This window comes from Pleuronectes platessa, chromosome 17 (genome assembly GCF_947347685.1).
Source record: "Pleuronectes platessa chromosome 17, fPlePla1.1, whole genome shotgun sequence".
Taxonomy (NCBI): Eukaryota; Metazoa; Chordata; class Actinopteri; order Pleuronectiformes; family Pleuronectidae; genus Pleuronectes; species Pleuronectes platessa.
The window spans coordinates 8185113-8199742 of NC_070642.1; the positions used below are offsets into that span (position 1 = coordinate 8185113).

At 42.0% G+C, this 14630-nt stretch overlaps 1 protein-coding gene across 1 annotated transcript; it reads left to right on the plus strand.

Annotated features, from left to right (window-relative positions):
* Nucleotides 1-540: 540 nt before the first annotated feature.
* gtf2a1 (general transcription factor IIA, 1) lies at nt 541-9761 on the plus strand. The gene is made up of 10 exons (XM_053445374.1): nt 541-708; nt 2215-2316; nt 3052-3319; nt 3649-3713; nt 4777-4852; nt 5507-5631; nt 6402-6503; nt 7115-7375; nt 7543-7632; nt 8145-9761. Exons 1-10 carry the CDS (start codon nt 679-681, stop codon nt 8250-8252), a joined length of 1227 nt encoding a protein of 408 aa, XP_053301349.1. The 5' UTR covers nt 541-678; the 3' UTR covers nt 8253-9761.
* Nucleotides 9762-14630: the final 4869 nt, after the last annotated feature.

The window sequence follows — 14630 nt, forward strand, 5'->3', positions numbered from 1 at the left end:
TAAATCCACATGTTTGAAAAGGAGTGAGAGGAAGTACACATTTATTTAATCTCACCCCTTTTCCATAAGACATTATTAATAATGATCTTATACTTATACTCCAGCTTCCTATATATATAAATATGTTGTTTGCTTGTGCTCTATATTGTATATCATCTATATGAACAAAAAACTATTTTAGTTAAATAAGTAAAAATAATAACACAACATTAATAATGATGTGTTCTTAATATTGTTACGTTTATACATACATTTTAGAATTCATAATTTGTTCTTATTATTGTTATTTATATAAATATAAATTCATTGCAAATAACTAACTCATATGTGCATCGCTATTTACGACTTTCCGGATTTGAACGCCGTTTCCCAGCCTGCCCTGCGCTGCCCAGACCCCGCTCGCGCGCGAAGCCTCGCGGTACTTGCCGTGTGACCCTGCCCTATGTCTCGCGCACTCGCAGCTCCATCGCTCAGTATATAAAGCGGGACCTCGACGGAAGGAGGACGGCTGGGGAGTCGCAGCCCGGGACTGTAAATAAGACCGAGAAAACTGTGTGTTATTTACAAAAGTGATGCCGGCTGCTTGAAAACTCCGCTCCCAGTTGTTTTAACTCGTTTTTGATCATTTTTGGCTCAAAATCTCGCCAAGCTCCGTGTGGTCTTTACACTACGCGTATAATGGCGAGCTCGGCTAACTCGAACCCAGTGGTAAGGATCAATCTCTCAGGATTGTCAGCGGGGGGAAACCGGGGTAAAGTTAACGGAGCAGCCGTCCACCAACTGCTGTTTATGTATAAAACTGAAATCTGCTTTAACCAAACACTTCACCGTGGGGCCAAATAAAACCAAAGACTTAGCAGTCATTCGGCCATTTTAATCAGTTTTTAGAGCCTGGTTTTTAGATTAAAACAAGCTAGTGGAGGCTAGGAACGCAGAAAAAAAGATATAGACTTTCCTTTCTGTTAAATACAACGTGGGAGAAATGGTGGATTATAAGTCATATCTATTTTTTTTAAAATTCTATTAGTGCTGTTTGTCAGGCTCGATTACTGAAGAGTTGTTTGAATCAGCGTTCAGAGTAAACATGGGGCTTCAGGTTATTTATTGTTTGTGCTGCTACTCCGCTCGGTCGGTGCTCGTGTCGATGAGGAGCACGGGTGGCGACAGGACGGCGTGTCGATGTGAGCTAGGCTGGTTAGACTGTGCATATGATTCTTTAAAAAAAATACAAAATGTACGCAAAGCACCTTGTCATCATCCTCCGCGAATGAATGAATGAAGCTTGTGTTCGGGAGACCAACACAAATTAAAAATGTCCTTTTTAGTCGAAAGTCGTCAGTTCATTGTCCACCATTCCACGCCCAGGAGGCAGAGGCTAGCCGCCCAAAACCTCCACTTCTACCAGTCTCATGTCCGATATTGTCCTGCTCCAGCCGACAAGGCCACCCTGCTTTAACCAGAGCCGAGAACCAGGAGATAAAACCCCGAGGATCTCCTCCACATGACTCGGTCACGGAACGAGCGCGCTGCCTCGCTGCTCCGTAAAATGGCTTCCTCGTCTCCCGTTCTCTCCGGCTCTGGCCCTCCTCCTTTCCGCCGCCTGGTTTTATACGGCCATCTTGGCTCTCTAATATAGACTGCCCGGGATGGGAAGGCACTCCGCGACGCTACGTCACCGGCTTCCACATATAAACACCAGGCCGTGCCTTAAATAGTGGAGAACAGCCGGGGCCGAGGGGGAGTGAGGCAGTCAGAGACCGAGGGCCGTGCTGCGGACACCGGGGGACGCAGCTCGGTGGCCCGCTTTCCTTTTACACTGTGCCGCTTTGTGCTTGTGCTGATCCAAAGACTGACGTGGGCCTTTAAATGTTGTGTATTTGCTGCTGTAGGCCCCCTCGTATCTCACTGTATCCCCGCGTACATCCGGTTCACATGGATTACTACAGGAAAACATCTCTGGCCGAAGATAAATCCCAGGGATCGTATTACAGTGGACAAGTTTTAGAGTTACACCATTTATTTAAAATATTAATGTGCGTGTATTGTGACACCTGTCATGTGCTGGCATGTTTTTTGGGGGGTGAAATGTTTCAAAAAATTAGTTTTACATCAGACACCATAATCTCCACGTTAAAGAAGCTCCCTATAGTTAAACATTGATCATACTTGCATTGACAATGTGATAACGACTGTTTTCTCTCCTTTTCCTCTCAGCCTAAGTTATACAAGTCTGTGATTGAGGATGTGATCAACGAGGTGCGAGAGCTGTTCCTGGACGAGGGGGTGGACGAGCAAGTCCTCCTCGAGCTGAAAACGGTAACTGTCCCCATCACTACGTCACTGTTTCTGCGTACAACCACCACAGAAGAGTGGTGTCAAGCTTCGCCAGGATGTAAATAACCACTAGGCCGTTCAGATCTGGTGTAAACAAGTGCACCCAAGCCAAGCACAGGCGTGGACGAACCCAAATGCGTCCTGAGAGCCGATCACTCAAACCCCATTCACATGGGGACTAGACGCATGTGCCCACATTCCCTTCACGGTCTGGAAGTCAATTGGTGTTGGGCCTCATATGAAGCACTGCTCACCATGTGGCTGTCCTCTGTCCCACTGTATCAACACTGATCACCACACAGTGATTTATAATTTACTTAGATTGCTCAAATGGTTCCTTTATTCATTCAGCTCCTACTGATTCCTCTCTCTCGTCCACAGACACTCGAACACTGACTTCGGACACATCTGTAAACTCATATTCGATTAAAAAACACATTTGGTCTTAGCAAACACAAATGACACTGCGCTTTAGATTAAGTTATTATTAACTCTATTTAGGAGAAACCTTGATGTTTTTTTTGTTTATTTCTGCTTGGCATCACAAAGTTATTTACAGTTGGGAAAATTGGGTTTGATGAATGATATTCAACCAGTCAGACAAATCTACAGCAACAACCTATTGCTCATTTTCTGAAAATTCTTTACCTTGTTCTCACACCACTGGGTTAAAAGACAGCTTCTTGACATGTGATGACCTTCTGCTCAATGCTTCAGCTATGGGAGAACAAACTGTTGCAGTCCAAGGCAGTGGAGGGCTTCCATACCGAGGAGCAGGCAGCCTTACAGGCCGCTCAGCTGCAGCTACAGCAGCAGCAACAACAGCAGCAGCAGCAGCAGCAACAACAACAACAACAGCAGCAGCAGCAGCAGCAGCAGCATCATCATCATCAGGTTCAGCATGTCCAACAGGTGCAACATGTCCAGCATGTGACGCAGGCTGCACACACCCAGCAAGTCATCCTGCCGCCCCAGCAGCAGCAAGGTGGGTCCGCACCGGCACCACCACTCATGTTTATATACAAACAACCTCTGCCAGTGTCATCTCTTCACATTGTAAACACAGCAAGGTGAAGGTCATGTACAGCTTTACATTATTCTTCCCCATTCACTAGTAAACCCCTTTGACAGAATTTGATACTTCAAAACTGAACTTATTATGAATACCTTAGATTTTAAGGGACAGTAGTAGTTCAACCAAATAGTTACAGATTTTGTTAATTTGTCGTGCTTTTTAAAATCTATTTGTTCAGTAGATATTATCAATTTGTGGATGTGTGTTATGGTTTAAGTTAAATCTGTTTGTCTTCACAGCTCCCCAGCAGCAAGTCATTGTTCAGGATCCCAAGATTCTGCAGCATATGAGTGCAACGGGGATGGTAAGTAGATAATGCTAGATAAAGTCGATAAATAATAAATGACAGCTTTGGGCTTAACACACACAAGAAAAACTGTGAGTAATTACTGTACGTCCCACAAAAGTATGAAAGCGTAGTGTAAAAACAAATAAAACAGAAGTAAACCGAAGATCATACTATAGACAAGTTGGCGGTAGCCTGTTTTAATCAGAAGTGAGCGAAAGTCCTGCATTTGGAACAGGTCTAGCTGATCCACCTGTACACAAACTTGCTTTGTTGCTGTAAAAGGCACAAAATTACAGTCTAATTTTGTCTAATAAAAAGACGTACTAACACCATTATGAAAAACATTCTCACTCAGTTACTGAATAGCCTACCAACAACAAGAAGAAGAAGGTAAAGGATCTCAACTCTTCTTCAGAGCAGAATGAGTGGTGTAGTAACCGAGAAGTCAAAAGCAGAGGAAGGACTTTCAGAGAGTTGCTAAGCACCTGGGATTACAGTTGAGATATAAATCCAACAGTAATACATCCTCTTACACACTCCTGTTGTGTCTGTGACAAACACTTTTAAACACAATGGTATGTCAACCCTTGCCTTCCATGACGGTTAAGCAAATCATCTTTTAATGTCAGGTCTAGCATCTGGGCTCTTACTCATTTTATATCTCTTTCAAATCTAAACAAACATTTTAAGCTATTTTTTCATAATTTTAAACATTCACTATCAAACCATGAAAATAAAATTAATGAACGTAAATATGTAAATATTGCTTATATCACAACAGCCAAGGCAACATGAATTGTGAAGGGGTTTTGCTGTATTTAATTGATATTAAACAGTTCTTCAGAGAGGCTTTAAGGTAAATACCTCCTGTGTATTTTTCATACATATATAGAGCATTTACATCTCGAGAGCCATGAAACTTAAACAGTCTTAATTGCCACATTGATGAATCCAAATCTGTAGGCCATAGTTATGTATATTATTTTGCCTCAGGACCAAATGCTGCATGAATCTGTATCTCTGCGTGTGTGTACGTGTTCCTCACTGCCTGCATGCGTATTCTCTTGTTCTCCACTAGAGTGCAGCAGCTACCGCTGCAACGCTTGCTTTACCTACAGGGGTCACCCCATACCAACAGCTCATCACCAGCCAAGGTAAAACGCTCACACGGGCATTTCTGCTCATCATGTTGTGTTTCAGGGTTTTCCCCATAACAAAACGCTCCTCAATAGTCATGTTAGGGCACCTACCTTCCCAAGCTAGCTACTTTATCAAGTCTAATATCTCTAGGGCTCCAGGAGCAGCACACACAGTTTGGCCACAGAAATAATACATGTTTTGTACTAGAGGCTTCTTGCCCCTGGGGTTTCTGACAACCAAGACCACGGTCGCCCCGAGCCATTTGAACTGCCAGCATAGGCGGCCGAGGCAGAGACAGCTGGGGCTAAACCATGAGCGTGGGGCGAAGTGGTGTGGCTGTGGGCAGAGGCTGCTTTCTCAGCCAGCGTTTCAAATGGTGTGTGATTTGTAAGGGAGACAGCTGAAGGGCAGGAAAGGATGGGGGATGTCCCTGATTTGTAGATAATGTTGTGGGTTAGTCTCATCGCTGATTTTCAATGAGCGCCACTCTTTAGCAGTGTCAGGGTGCCACCCGCCTTGTATTAAAGGGTATTTTTCAAATATACATGAATGTCATGATGTAAAGATGTTCCAAATAGTTGAAGCTATGTAAACATTGGCCATGCAAGGTGGTTTGAAAGACTATTTATGAGCCATGTTTAATCCACCCATGTTTCGATGTCTCTTAGGTCAGATCCTGCAGGTTGTCCGTGCTCCCAACGGGGCTCAGTACCTCATCCAGCAACCCCAGCAGCAGATCCTCCTGCAGCAGCAGATGCAGCCTGGTGGTGTGCAGGCACCAGTCATACAACAGGTAGTCATATCACAAGGACATCAAGCTGTGGTAAAAGGAGTGAGAGCCTTAAAACTGAACTTTAAGTTTACTTTGCTTGCTGGAAGTGACACACAACTCCTTGTACCATGTTTGTCTGTGGTTTTCAGATAGTTACTGTCAACTTAAAGTATACTTAGATCAGCCACAGCATTACGAGCGACTGGTTTTGAAAGTTGTGGTGGATCCATGTATGTCTGTAGCCTGTTTTGAAAGAGTTTATTCAGATGTGATTTTGTAGTCCTGGTCATTTTCCATGGTTTCATGGCTCATCTTAGTCCAAAAAAACACACCATCAGCCACAACATTAAAAGAAGTTACATCTTTTAATGCTGATCAGTGTATAATAATTGTAATTCTGCGTCTAATCAGTCCATAACTCTGTCCATGACACATGAGGTTAGATGAAGCCAGCAGCTGCATAACTGTGGCTCCTCTGGCAATCAAGCAGTAGGAGAAATGTGGAAATATGGTCAAAGAAATGCCAAAAAAATATGAAATAATTCTGGGAAATACGTCGGCTCCCGTCTTTTCTCTGAAGTACCCTATTGTGCGTTACTCCATTACACCAGGAATGGCTCAATTAAGTTTAATACATCAATTACTACTGTGCTTTTCTTCAACTAGGGCTACTAATTGAAAATTGTGCCAAATACACCAATTGGAATTTGGCATTGCTTGTATTTTATTTATGAATGTCGATGTAAAAGCTTCTATAAAATGTGGACTCCTCTCATGAACTTTGAATCCAGGTCCTGACTCCTCTGCAGGGAGGAATGCCCCAGCAAACAGGAGTCATCATCCAGCCTCAGCAGATTGTGTTGGCTTCAAACAAAGTCCAAGGCAACACACAGGTAAGCAGCTCTCCTTTTCCTTTTATTGCTCTTATGTGGTTTATTCTATATTATATCTAATGCACTATGCCAGTGGATTGGCAAGCGAGTGCACAATACAATATGTATCACAATACATGGGTGACGAGATAAATATTGTGATACGATACAAAATAATGCATATTGTTAAAATACAAGTTGATAGTCTAAAATGTACATGTTTACAAAATGTTTTAGCAAATTGTGCAAAACCTTTTTAGGAGAAATATTTGGGTTGCATAGTATACCTGAACACACTGAAATAAAATGTACTTGCCATAAACCTCACAGTGCATATTGTGCTATTTCACTGCTATCCACCACTTTCATGGAAAATATTATTGTGATAATCATTTGTATCTATATATTTGCACAGCCCTGTAATACTGTGCTGCTTTTCACTATGTTTTCCTCATTACAAACTTTAAATCTTGTCATTTTATTAATGGAAATATGGTAGTGTATTCTACTTCTAAAGTATGATCCAGCTTGTTAAAAAACGCACAGGAAACCTGTACATTTGTGTGTTTTTTGTACAGAATATACAACTTTCATATTGACAGTTTTCTTTCTCATCCCCTCTTTCCCGTCAGGTGATGCAGGCAGCACCTATGGCACAGCAGCCCGGTCAGGCAGCAGTTCAGGTTCAGCAGGTCCAGGGTGCAGCTGCACCACAGGCCCAACCCCAGCAGCAGGCCCAGGCTCAGCCCCAGGCACAGCCTCCCATGATGCTGCAGGTGGACGGAGCCGGAGACACCTCATCAGAGGAGGATGAAGATGAGGAGGAGGAGTATGATGAAGACGAGGAAGAGGAGAAGGCGAGGGAAGGAGGAGAGGATGGACAGGTTGAGGAGGTGGGCATAAGATGAAATCTTTCAATAAAACAAGTCATATTTTATATCGTTTTTTTAATGGCTCCTTAAATATTTAGTGGTGAGCTTTTGCTGAAATACTTAAAAGTATTTGGTTTCATACGTGACTTTCAATGTTGTTCAACTTGTTGGTTTTGTTTACTTGTCAGGAGCCACTGAACAGTGAGGATGATGTCAGTGATGAGGAGGACCAGGAATTGTTTGATACAGAGAATGTAGTTGTGTGCCAATATGACAAGGTAAGAAAAAATATATTCTGTGTCAGATAAGGACACTATATAATCCCACCAGCCTGTGTCTTTATAGATTTACAGAGATGCATTGTATCTAAATGGCTTCTCATGGTATATACGTGTATTGTGTCATAACATTTTTTTTTTTCTACATTCTTTACCCTAGAACGGGCCCTTTGTATTTAAATAATTTATATTTGAAGACCTTTTGAGTTTTTATGACAACCGGAGGCTAGCACAGGTTCTCTTTCATGTTTGAAGAGGAAGGGTGAGGTTAGGAGAGGAGTGTTCCGCTGCAACATGCAACTTCACCACTAGATGCCCCTACATTCTATACACTGAACCTTTAATTAAATCAGTCTGCTGTTTGAAATGCGATCTTTTCTTTGCTCGTTGCACTTGTCACCCGCTGTGCCCATGGGCTAAAGACATTACAGCCTGTGTCCACTTTAAACTGAAACAGTGTCCATCTGTCCTCGACGCCCACGACATTAATGCCTTTAACCTCTGCTCCCCAGATTCACAGAAGTAAGAACAAATGGAAATTCCACCTGAAGGACGGGATCATGAATCTGAACGGGAAAGACTACGTCTTCTCCAAAGCCATTGGGGATGCTGAATGGTGAAGTAGAAAAACAAAGCTGCAGGAGCAGGAACTCTGTAACTCCTGCTATCCAGTTAACAGACACTTCAGTATCCTTCCATATCCTGTGACTGGATTCATTTCAGGAAACTTCGTCTGAGTCTTTGAGAACTCTGACAAACCCAAAGGACTGTGAGGGTACTGTAAAAAGAACGGGTGTTGACAAAAACACTCGACAAGCTTCGCCGTATGAGAAACCTACAGGGGAAGGAAAAACCTGTGAGCAGTTTCTCCATTTTTTCCTCCTCTTCCAGGCTTCTCTACCTTTTTGCTGAGAGAATACACATAACTTTGGAAAGCAAACATTTCACAACGTACAGGTGTAGTGGACCAGGGTGACGTGGCCTGCCCTGTCACAGAAGGTCAGAGGTCATTCATTATCACCCGCGTAGATGAGAATCACCTTCATAATGCACTGTAGTCGGTTGACTGGATTGACTCGTGTCTACTTTTAAGTCCAAACTTAGTGCCACCAGTCAAGATCGCTGCCTTTAGAACGGCCAGAATCCACCTTTTGGCTTCGGAAGTCTTTCGTTCTTTCAGTTCTGTAACAATTCATGTTTATGAAAATGGTGCTCCAGAGTGTTTTTATGTACTTTAACCACATGTTATTGTTTTAAACCTTTTTTTAAAAAATTTTGTTCAATGAAGTGTTCAGACAATGAAATATCATTAATCTCCAAGTAACTTAATAGTTGCGTGAAGGCATTTTTAAAAATCTTAGGGAGCGCAGAATCCCCCAAAAGTTGTTTTCTTTGTCTGCCTCTCTGGAGCCTCATTCCATCTTTATCTCAAAGCGTAAAACAAAAAAAGGACGAGGACGAGGAGGAAGAAAAGATCAGGTCACCAAGTTCATTTAAGAATTGTACAAAAAAAGTTTGTGCCCTTGGTATATCCTCTCTGCTCTAATTTTAGTTCTCTGCAGCCGTCTGAAGATTTGCACTGTCAGTTTATCAATGTGTAGTGAAATCAGTCGAGTTAATCAATAACCACAGCGTGCTCTGTTCTGTCCAGTTGTCCGTGTGAGAGACGGTGAGCATCAACACAGGCATGTGTTGAGTGTTCGTGTGTGTATGAAGATTTGTGTGCGTTGTCACCGCTTTTCTCTGGAAGTTTTTTCTTGCACACCCCATAATCCCAATTCTTTTGCCTACCTGTTGTTTCTGGTGGGGCAGGGGGTGGTCCTGTTGTGTTTTTCTCTATTTATTCCTGAAGGTTCATCAAATGTTCTATTTTTTGAAAAAGGTTGGAAAGCCGCACCAAACTGTGCTCTTATAATCTAATAAGTGTTCCTTTCTTTTCTGTTACGCGACGCTGTGTTCCAAATTTCTTCGTCCACCATATGTTCTCCTGTGCTTTCATTTTATTCATGATTTTTAAAATGAGAATATTTTCTATCAAAGTCAGTTTAACGCGGGGCCTGTGTGTTTCTCTGCAGTTTGTTTTTAGTGCCCCTGTTGCAGCAATTTGAAATAAAGTATGTGTTTTTTGATTATTGTGTGGATTTTGTCGTTGGCTTCTAAATATACATTGCTACTAAGGAACCACTGAATAGGTAAATGACGTAGAGCTGAAAATTGAATGAGATTTTGCTACATTTTGATAACTTTGGCTTAATTGGAGTAGACTCTTTTATTTCTTTAATTTTTTTCCCACTGACAAACCTAGTTGCATCTATTATGTTTTGTGGACCATAAGTAAGTGTCCAAAAAAACACCCATTACCATCTGCAAATAACAAATAAGAATGTGGCAGAGGTTTCCCACACAATTCAAGTAAGGCGCTGTTTGAAGAAACATCATCCCAAGAGATCCTGAGTTTCCAGAGAACAACATCCAGCAGCTCTCCTCGCTGCTTATTAATTAAAAATTCAAGAGTAGCTCATAATTATTCATTTGATGTTAATCGCCATATTGTTGGATGCTGTGTCTGCTGACTGAACTTTATTTCACTTCAGGTATTCATAAATGATAGATGAGTTTATGAAACGAACGTCTATTAAAAAGTAAATCAGCTGCCGTTTTGTGAGTATTAAGGAAATGTATTAATGTTACATTTTTTAAATCTCAGATGGTTCAGAATTCAATCAATTGTGTTTGGCAACGGAAAGTAAATGTCTCTCCTGCATATTTCAACCTTGAGTTTAATCAGGTCAGTGAATCAGAGTTGGCCTCTTTTATTCAAGGTTAAGGCCACGACGTTAATGAACTACAGCGCTAATGTAATAAGGTAATTGTACTTGATATTGTATCGCTATTTATGCAACCATTTACTCTGTCCTTACAGCGTTTGACTGTCAGCTTGAGTCACTATTCAGACGACAGTATCTCCAGATGTGTTGATGTTGAATGTAATAAGCTCAATGCTTTTACAAAATTCTAAATCAACCATTTAAAAGCCTCTTGCATTAGCTGGAAAATGGATCATCACAAAGCATAAAACCAGCTGTTTTCTCGAGGTCAGGTCAGACCTGATCGAAGATATGATGTTAAAATGCACTGTCGTAAAATAAACTGCCCAACGATGTGTAAAGTAGTTTGAATAAGCTCAACCTCAAACATCTATAGCAGTAAAGTGCATCATAATCATAGATTCGGTGTCAGGAAGTTAGTGACATCTAGTGGTCAAGTTGCATATTGCAGCTGAAAACCCTTCACTTCCCCCTCCCCCCTTACTTTTCATATTTTAAGTACATTTTGTTGATAAAACATAATTTGACTAAGGTCATGTTTTGAATGCAGGACTTTTACTTGTACTGGGGTACTTTTAGTGTGAAATTAGTACTTATACTTAAAGTTTTGATACAATGCTTCTTCCACCACTGTACCCATAGCTCTATACACTATCAGAGCAGATGCTCTCCATTCATCCCCATTACTCATGTTCCAAATCTGTTCTCTTGAACTGATTTTATTCAGGGAGTTATTTAACACTGTTGGTGTTGGCAGTGCGTGGATATTATAACATTTTCTACACACAATTAACATTTTGGGTCGGTTTGCTCAAGTTTACATTTCTACCACTATAAGGTCATTAATTACGATTATTTATATTCATTTTTTCTAATGTTAAACATTTCTCCTTACAATTTCAACCGTTATAAATCATCTTGAGCTTTTACAACCAATCCATTTTTGTAATTTAAATTTACCAAACAATTTCAACTACTCTTTGCTAACTGTCATAACCCCTATTCATTACTTTTAGGAATTTGAACCACTGTATCTCCTGTATTAACTATTCACTTGTCTGCTTACTGGCAGCGTGGCACGTTGATTCAGGGAACTGCACTGTTCCCAGTTTGAATCTTGGCCTGGCCGGGGCCTTTCTGTCTGGAGTTTGCATGTTCTCCCTGAGACTGTGTGGGTTTTCTCCGGGTATGTCAGCTTCCACCCAAAGTCCAAAGAAATGTGGCTAATTGGAGACTCTAAATTGTCTGTAGGTGTAATTGGTTGTTTGTCCCTGTATGTCCAATATTAGCTGGGATTGTCTCCAAGCCGCCACCCAACCATCAAAGCAGCTGCAAAGCCTTATGTTCAGGTGTTACATTGTATCTTAATTCTTTTTTTCATCTTATTAGTTGATCTCATCACATTTTACATCTTCTGACTTGACATGTGAGTGAAACCCAGCGGTTCACCCCAGCCCCAATCATCAGCTCCACTTGTCTAGCTGCGTAATCCAGCGTCTGGATGGCGGTCGGTGTTTACACAGTAGGGGCGTTTTTCCCTGCCGTTCCTCTAATTCCTACCCAAACTGATACAATCCCTGTGTATTTCCTTGAGAGTAATTATGAGATAAAAGTTCTGTCTGGGATTAGAGCCGAATCAGTAAAATACATGGAGATTTCTGCCCTTGATTGTAAATGGATTTGTGGCAGGCTGTCACTTCTACAGTGTATCACACTTCACAAAGACTTATTCAGCCCTGAACAGACCTAGTGGAGAAAGAATGCATCCCTGGCTGCCTCTGATCAAGTGGGCCCTCATGCTTCTTTCGGGCACTCAGACATGAGAGTCTGAGCTGCTGGGGAATGAGACTTCTAATGAGGCCCAGGAGATGTCTAGCTTAAACCATCTAGCTTTCTCTGCTTTACCAGCTAACTGACGATGACTGCCAATCAGCCGCATGGTGAAATAGAGTTTGTTGGCTTTAGTGCGATGTAGTAGCCGGCCCTGTGGGCCGTGGCATGTTGAGTTTACTGCTGTCTCAGAAAATCTGAAGCACTCCGGGACAAAAAGCCTTTATCCATTTCTAATGGAGATTCCTCCTTTGCTGCTTTTTCTCCACTGCCTCATGTCTTTTACAGTGTCCCCTACTGAATCTAGTGTTTCCAAATGTCGGAGCTGGGGTGGGACAGGGTCCTTTTACAAGTCATGAATCAAATTCAAGTCTTGGTCCTGGAATCTCTTATATAGAGGTTTTTAATAGACACCTTTTGTTCCAGCTCGTGAAACATGACAAGACTTTGTCAGAAGAAGTATTTTGTCACAATGCAGCAGGAAAAGCATAGATGTAAATTATAACACTTATTGTAACTATCATGGGATAATAAGTGTTGTGCTATTAAAATAACAATTGGCTTCTGATTATCCTTTGTCAAGAAAAATGCCCCATGTAAGTTGAGATCGGCTACAGCCCCCCACGCACCCCTCAGAGGATAAGAGGTTTAGATATTGGATGGATTGATGGATTTGTTCACTCTCTAATGAGATTGACGTCTTTGGGTGATTTCAAGTCACAGGTCAAAAAGTCTAAGTGATGCTGCATGTTGTTTTAAAGCCAAGTTGCAAATCTTGATTTTTTCCCACAAAGTCTAAAGGACTCAGTATACTTATACCAAAGCACCTAAGGTCACACTGCTTTTGAAACCTTCCACCGCCCTTTCTTGCATCAATGTCTCTGCCCGGTGAGCGACTGAGCAGGTGAAAAAGTAAGTAGGGTTTGAACTTTTAGCTCCGGGCAGTAACAGCTGTTTTCTTTTCAATCTCGTAGTTTAACGCTGCAAGTTCAGCATCAAAATTCATCCCTTTATTCGCAGAGAGCTGTCCCCAGCGGTGGAAATCAACCAGCATGGTAAATTGGGCTTTGCTTCTATTCCGATCACTATAATTTGTTTGCTAACCAGCTAACCCAGGAAAAAGCGGCCTGTCTCATTGCTAACTATAATGTCAAGTCCGCCTGAAACTTAAATATTAACTTAAGTGTGATCTGAAAAGACATCAGTCTGAAAAAGCTTTTCCACCTAACAAAAAAATCATCTGCAATGGGATTGGATCCAATCTGCCATCACTCACAGGTCAGGGGACTCTGCAATAGAGGGTGTTCCAGCCCTGAAAGGCAGTGATGGAAACGGGACACCCGAATGAACGCGCTAATTTCTGCTGCTTCGTCTTTATTTGGCAGTCTAGACACTGAGGCTGCACTTTCAACAATATGCAACAACCCTGTTTTCTTTGTGTCATGCAAGATGCAACACTGGCAAGATAGCAAGGTGAGAGAGCTCCTTAGGTTCCGGCACGTTTGTGACATTGAACATTACTCTCCGAGAAAGTAAAACAGATAGTCCTCTGCTGAAATGGGATAGGAGTTGGTAGTCTTTATTTACCGGTTTACCTGCTTATAGAAAATCCTGTATATACCCACTTCGTTTGTAGAAGACGTAAGTAAGACATATGCCAGAAAGTCTCAGGACTTAGAATAGCTCAGCTAATACGTCACAGGCTCATGAGGAAAACCGAAAGCTTCACCAATCGTCTTTGACATCTGCGAAATATTCATATATCATGTTTCAAAGTGTGGGCCCTAGTCTTTTGGTATTTGAGAGTCTTAATATTTTGTGGTGAGTGAAACTGCTTGCAAAACAACGCCGAGACAAATGTTTTCACTCACTCCAACTTCACGATTCACTTCAGTTGTCATTCAAGGGTTTTCTGTGATTATTCAAGTGGACGTCCACGTCTACTGGGCCATGGGATGACGTGAGGAATGACATCATGAAAGCAGGGATTTGATGTTCCCAGGAGCAAGACCTGGACGGATACTTGAGGACTTTGACCCGCTCCGTGTGACTGAAGCTATTCTACCTCTCCTGTCTGCAACCTGGGGTTCTTAGTGCACCTCTTCTCAGGACTCCGTTCACACTGTATTTGACTCTAGCAACCTAATCTGGTGTTAGTGAGGCGCATCGTCGGGTCCTGCCCTGCTCAGGAGAGGGATGAGTTTATTTGAAATACCGGGAGAGGAATGATCAGGCAGGCCTGAGAACCGGCTAGCAGAAGAATGTCAAAATAAATTCAGTCCACGTCTCGATCGCTTCGTTCGACCTTCCCTGTCTGCCGGCTGGCCTGTTAACCGACTC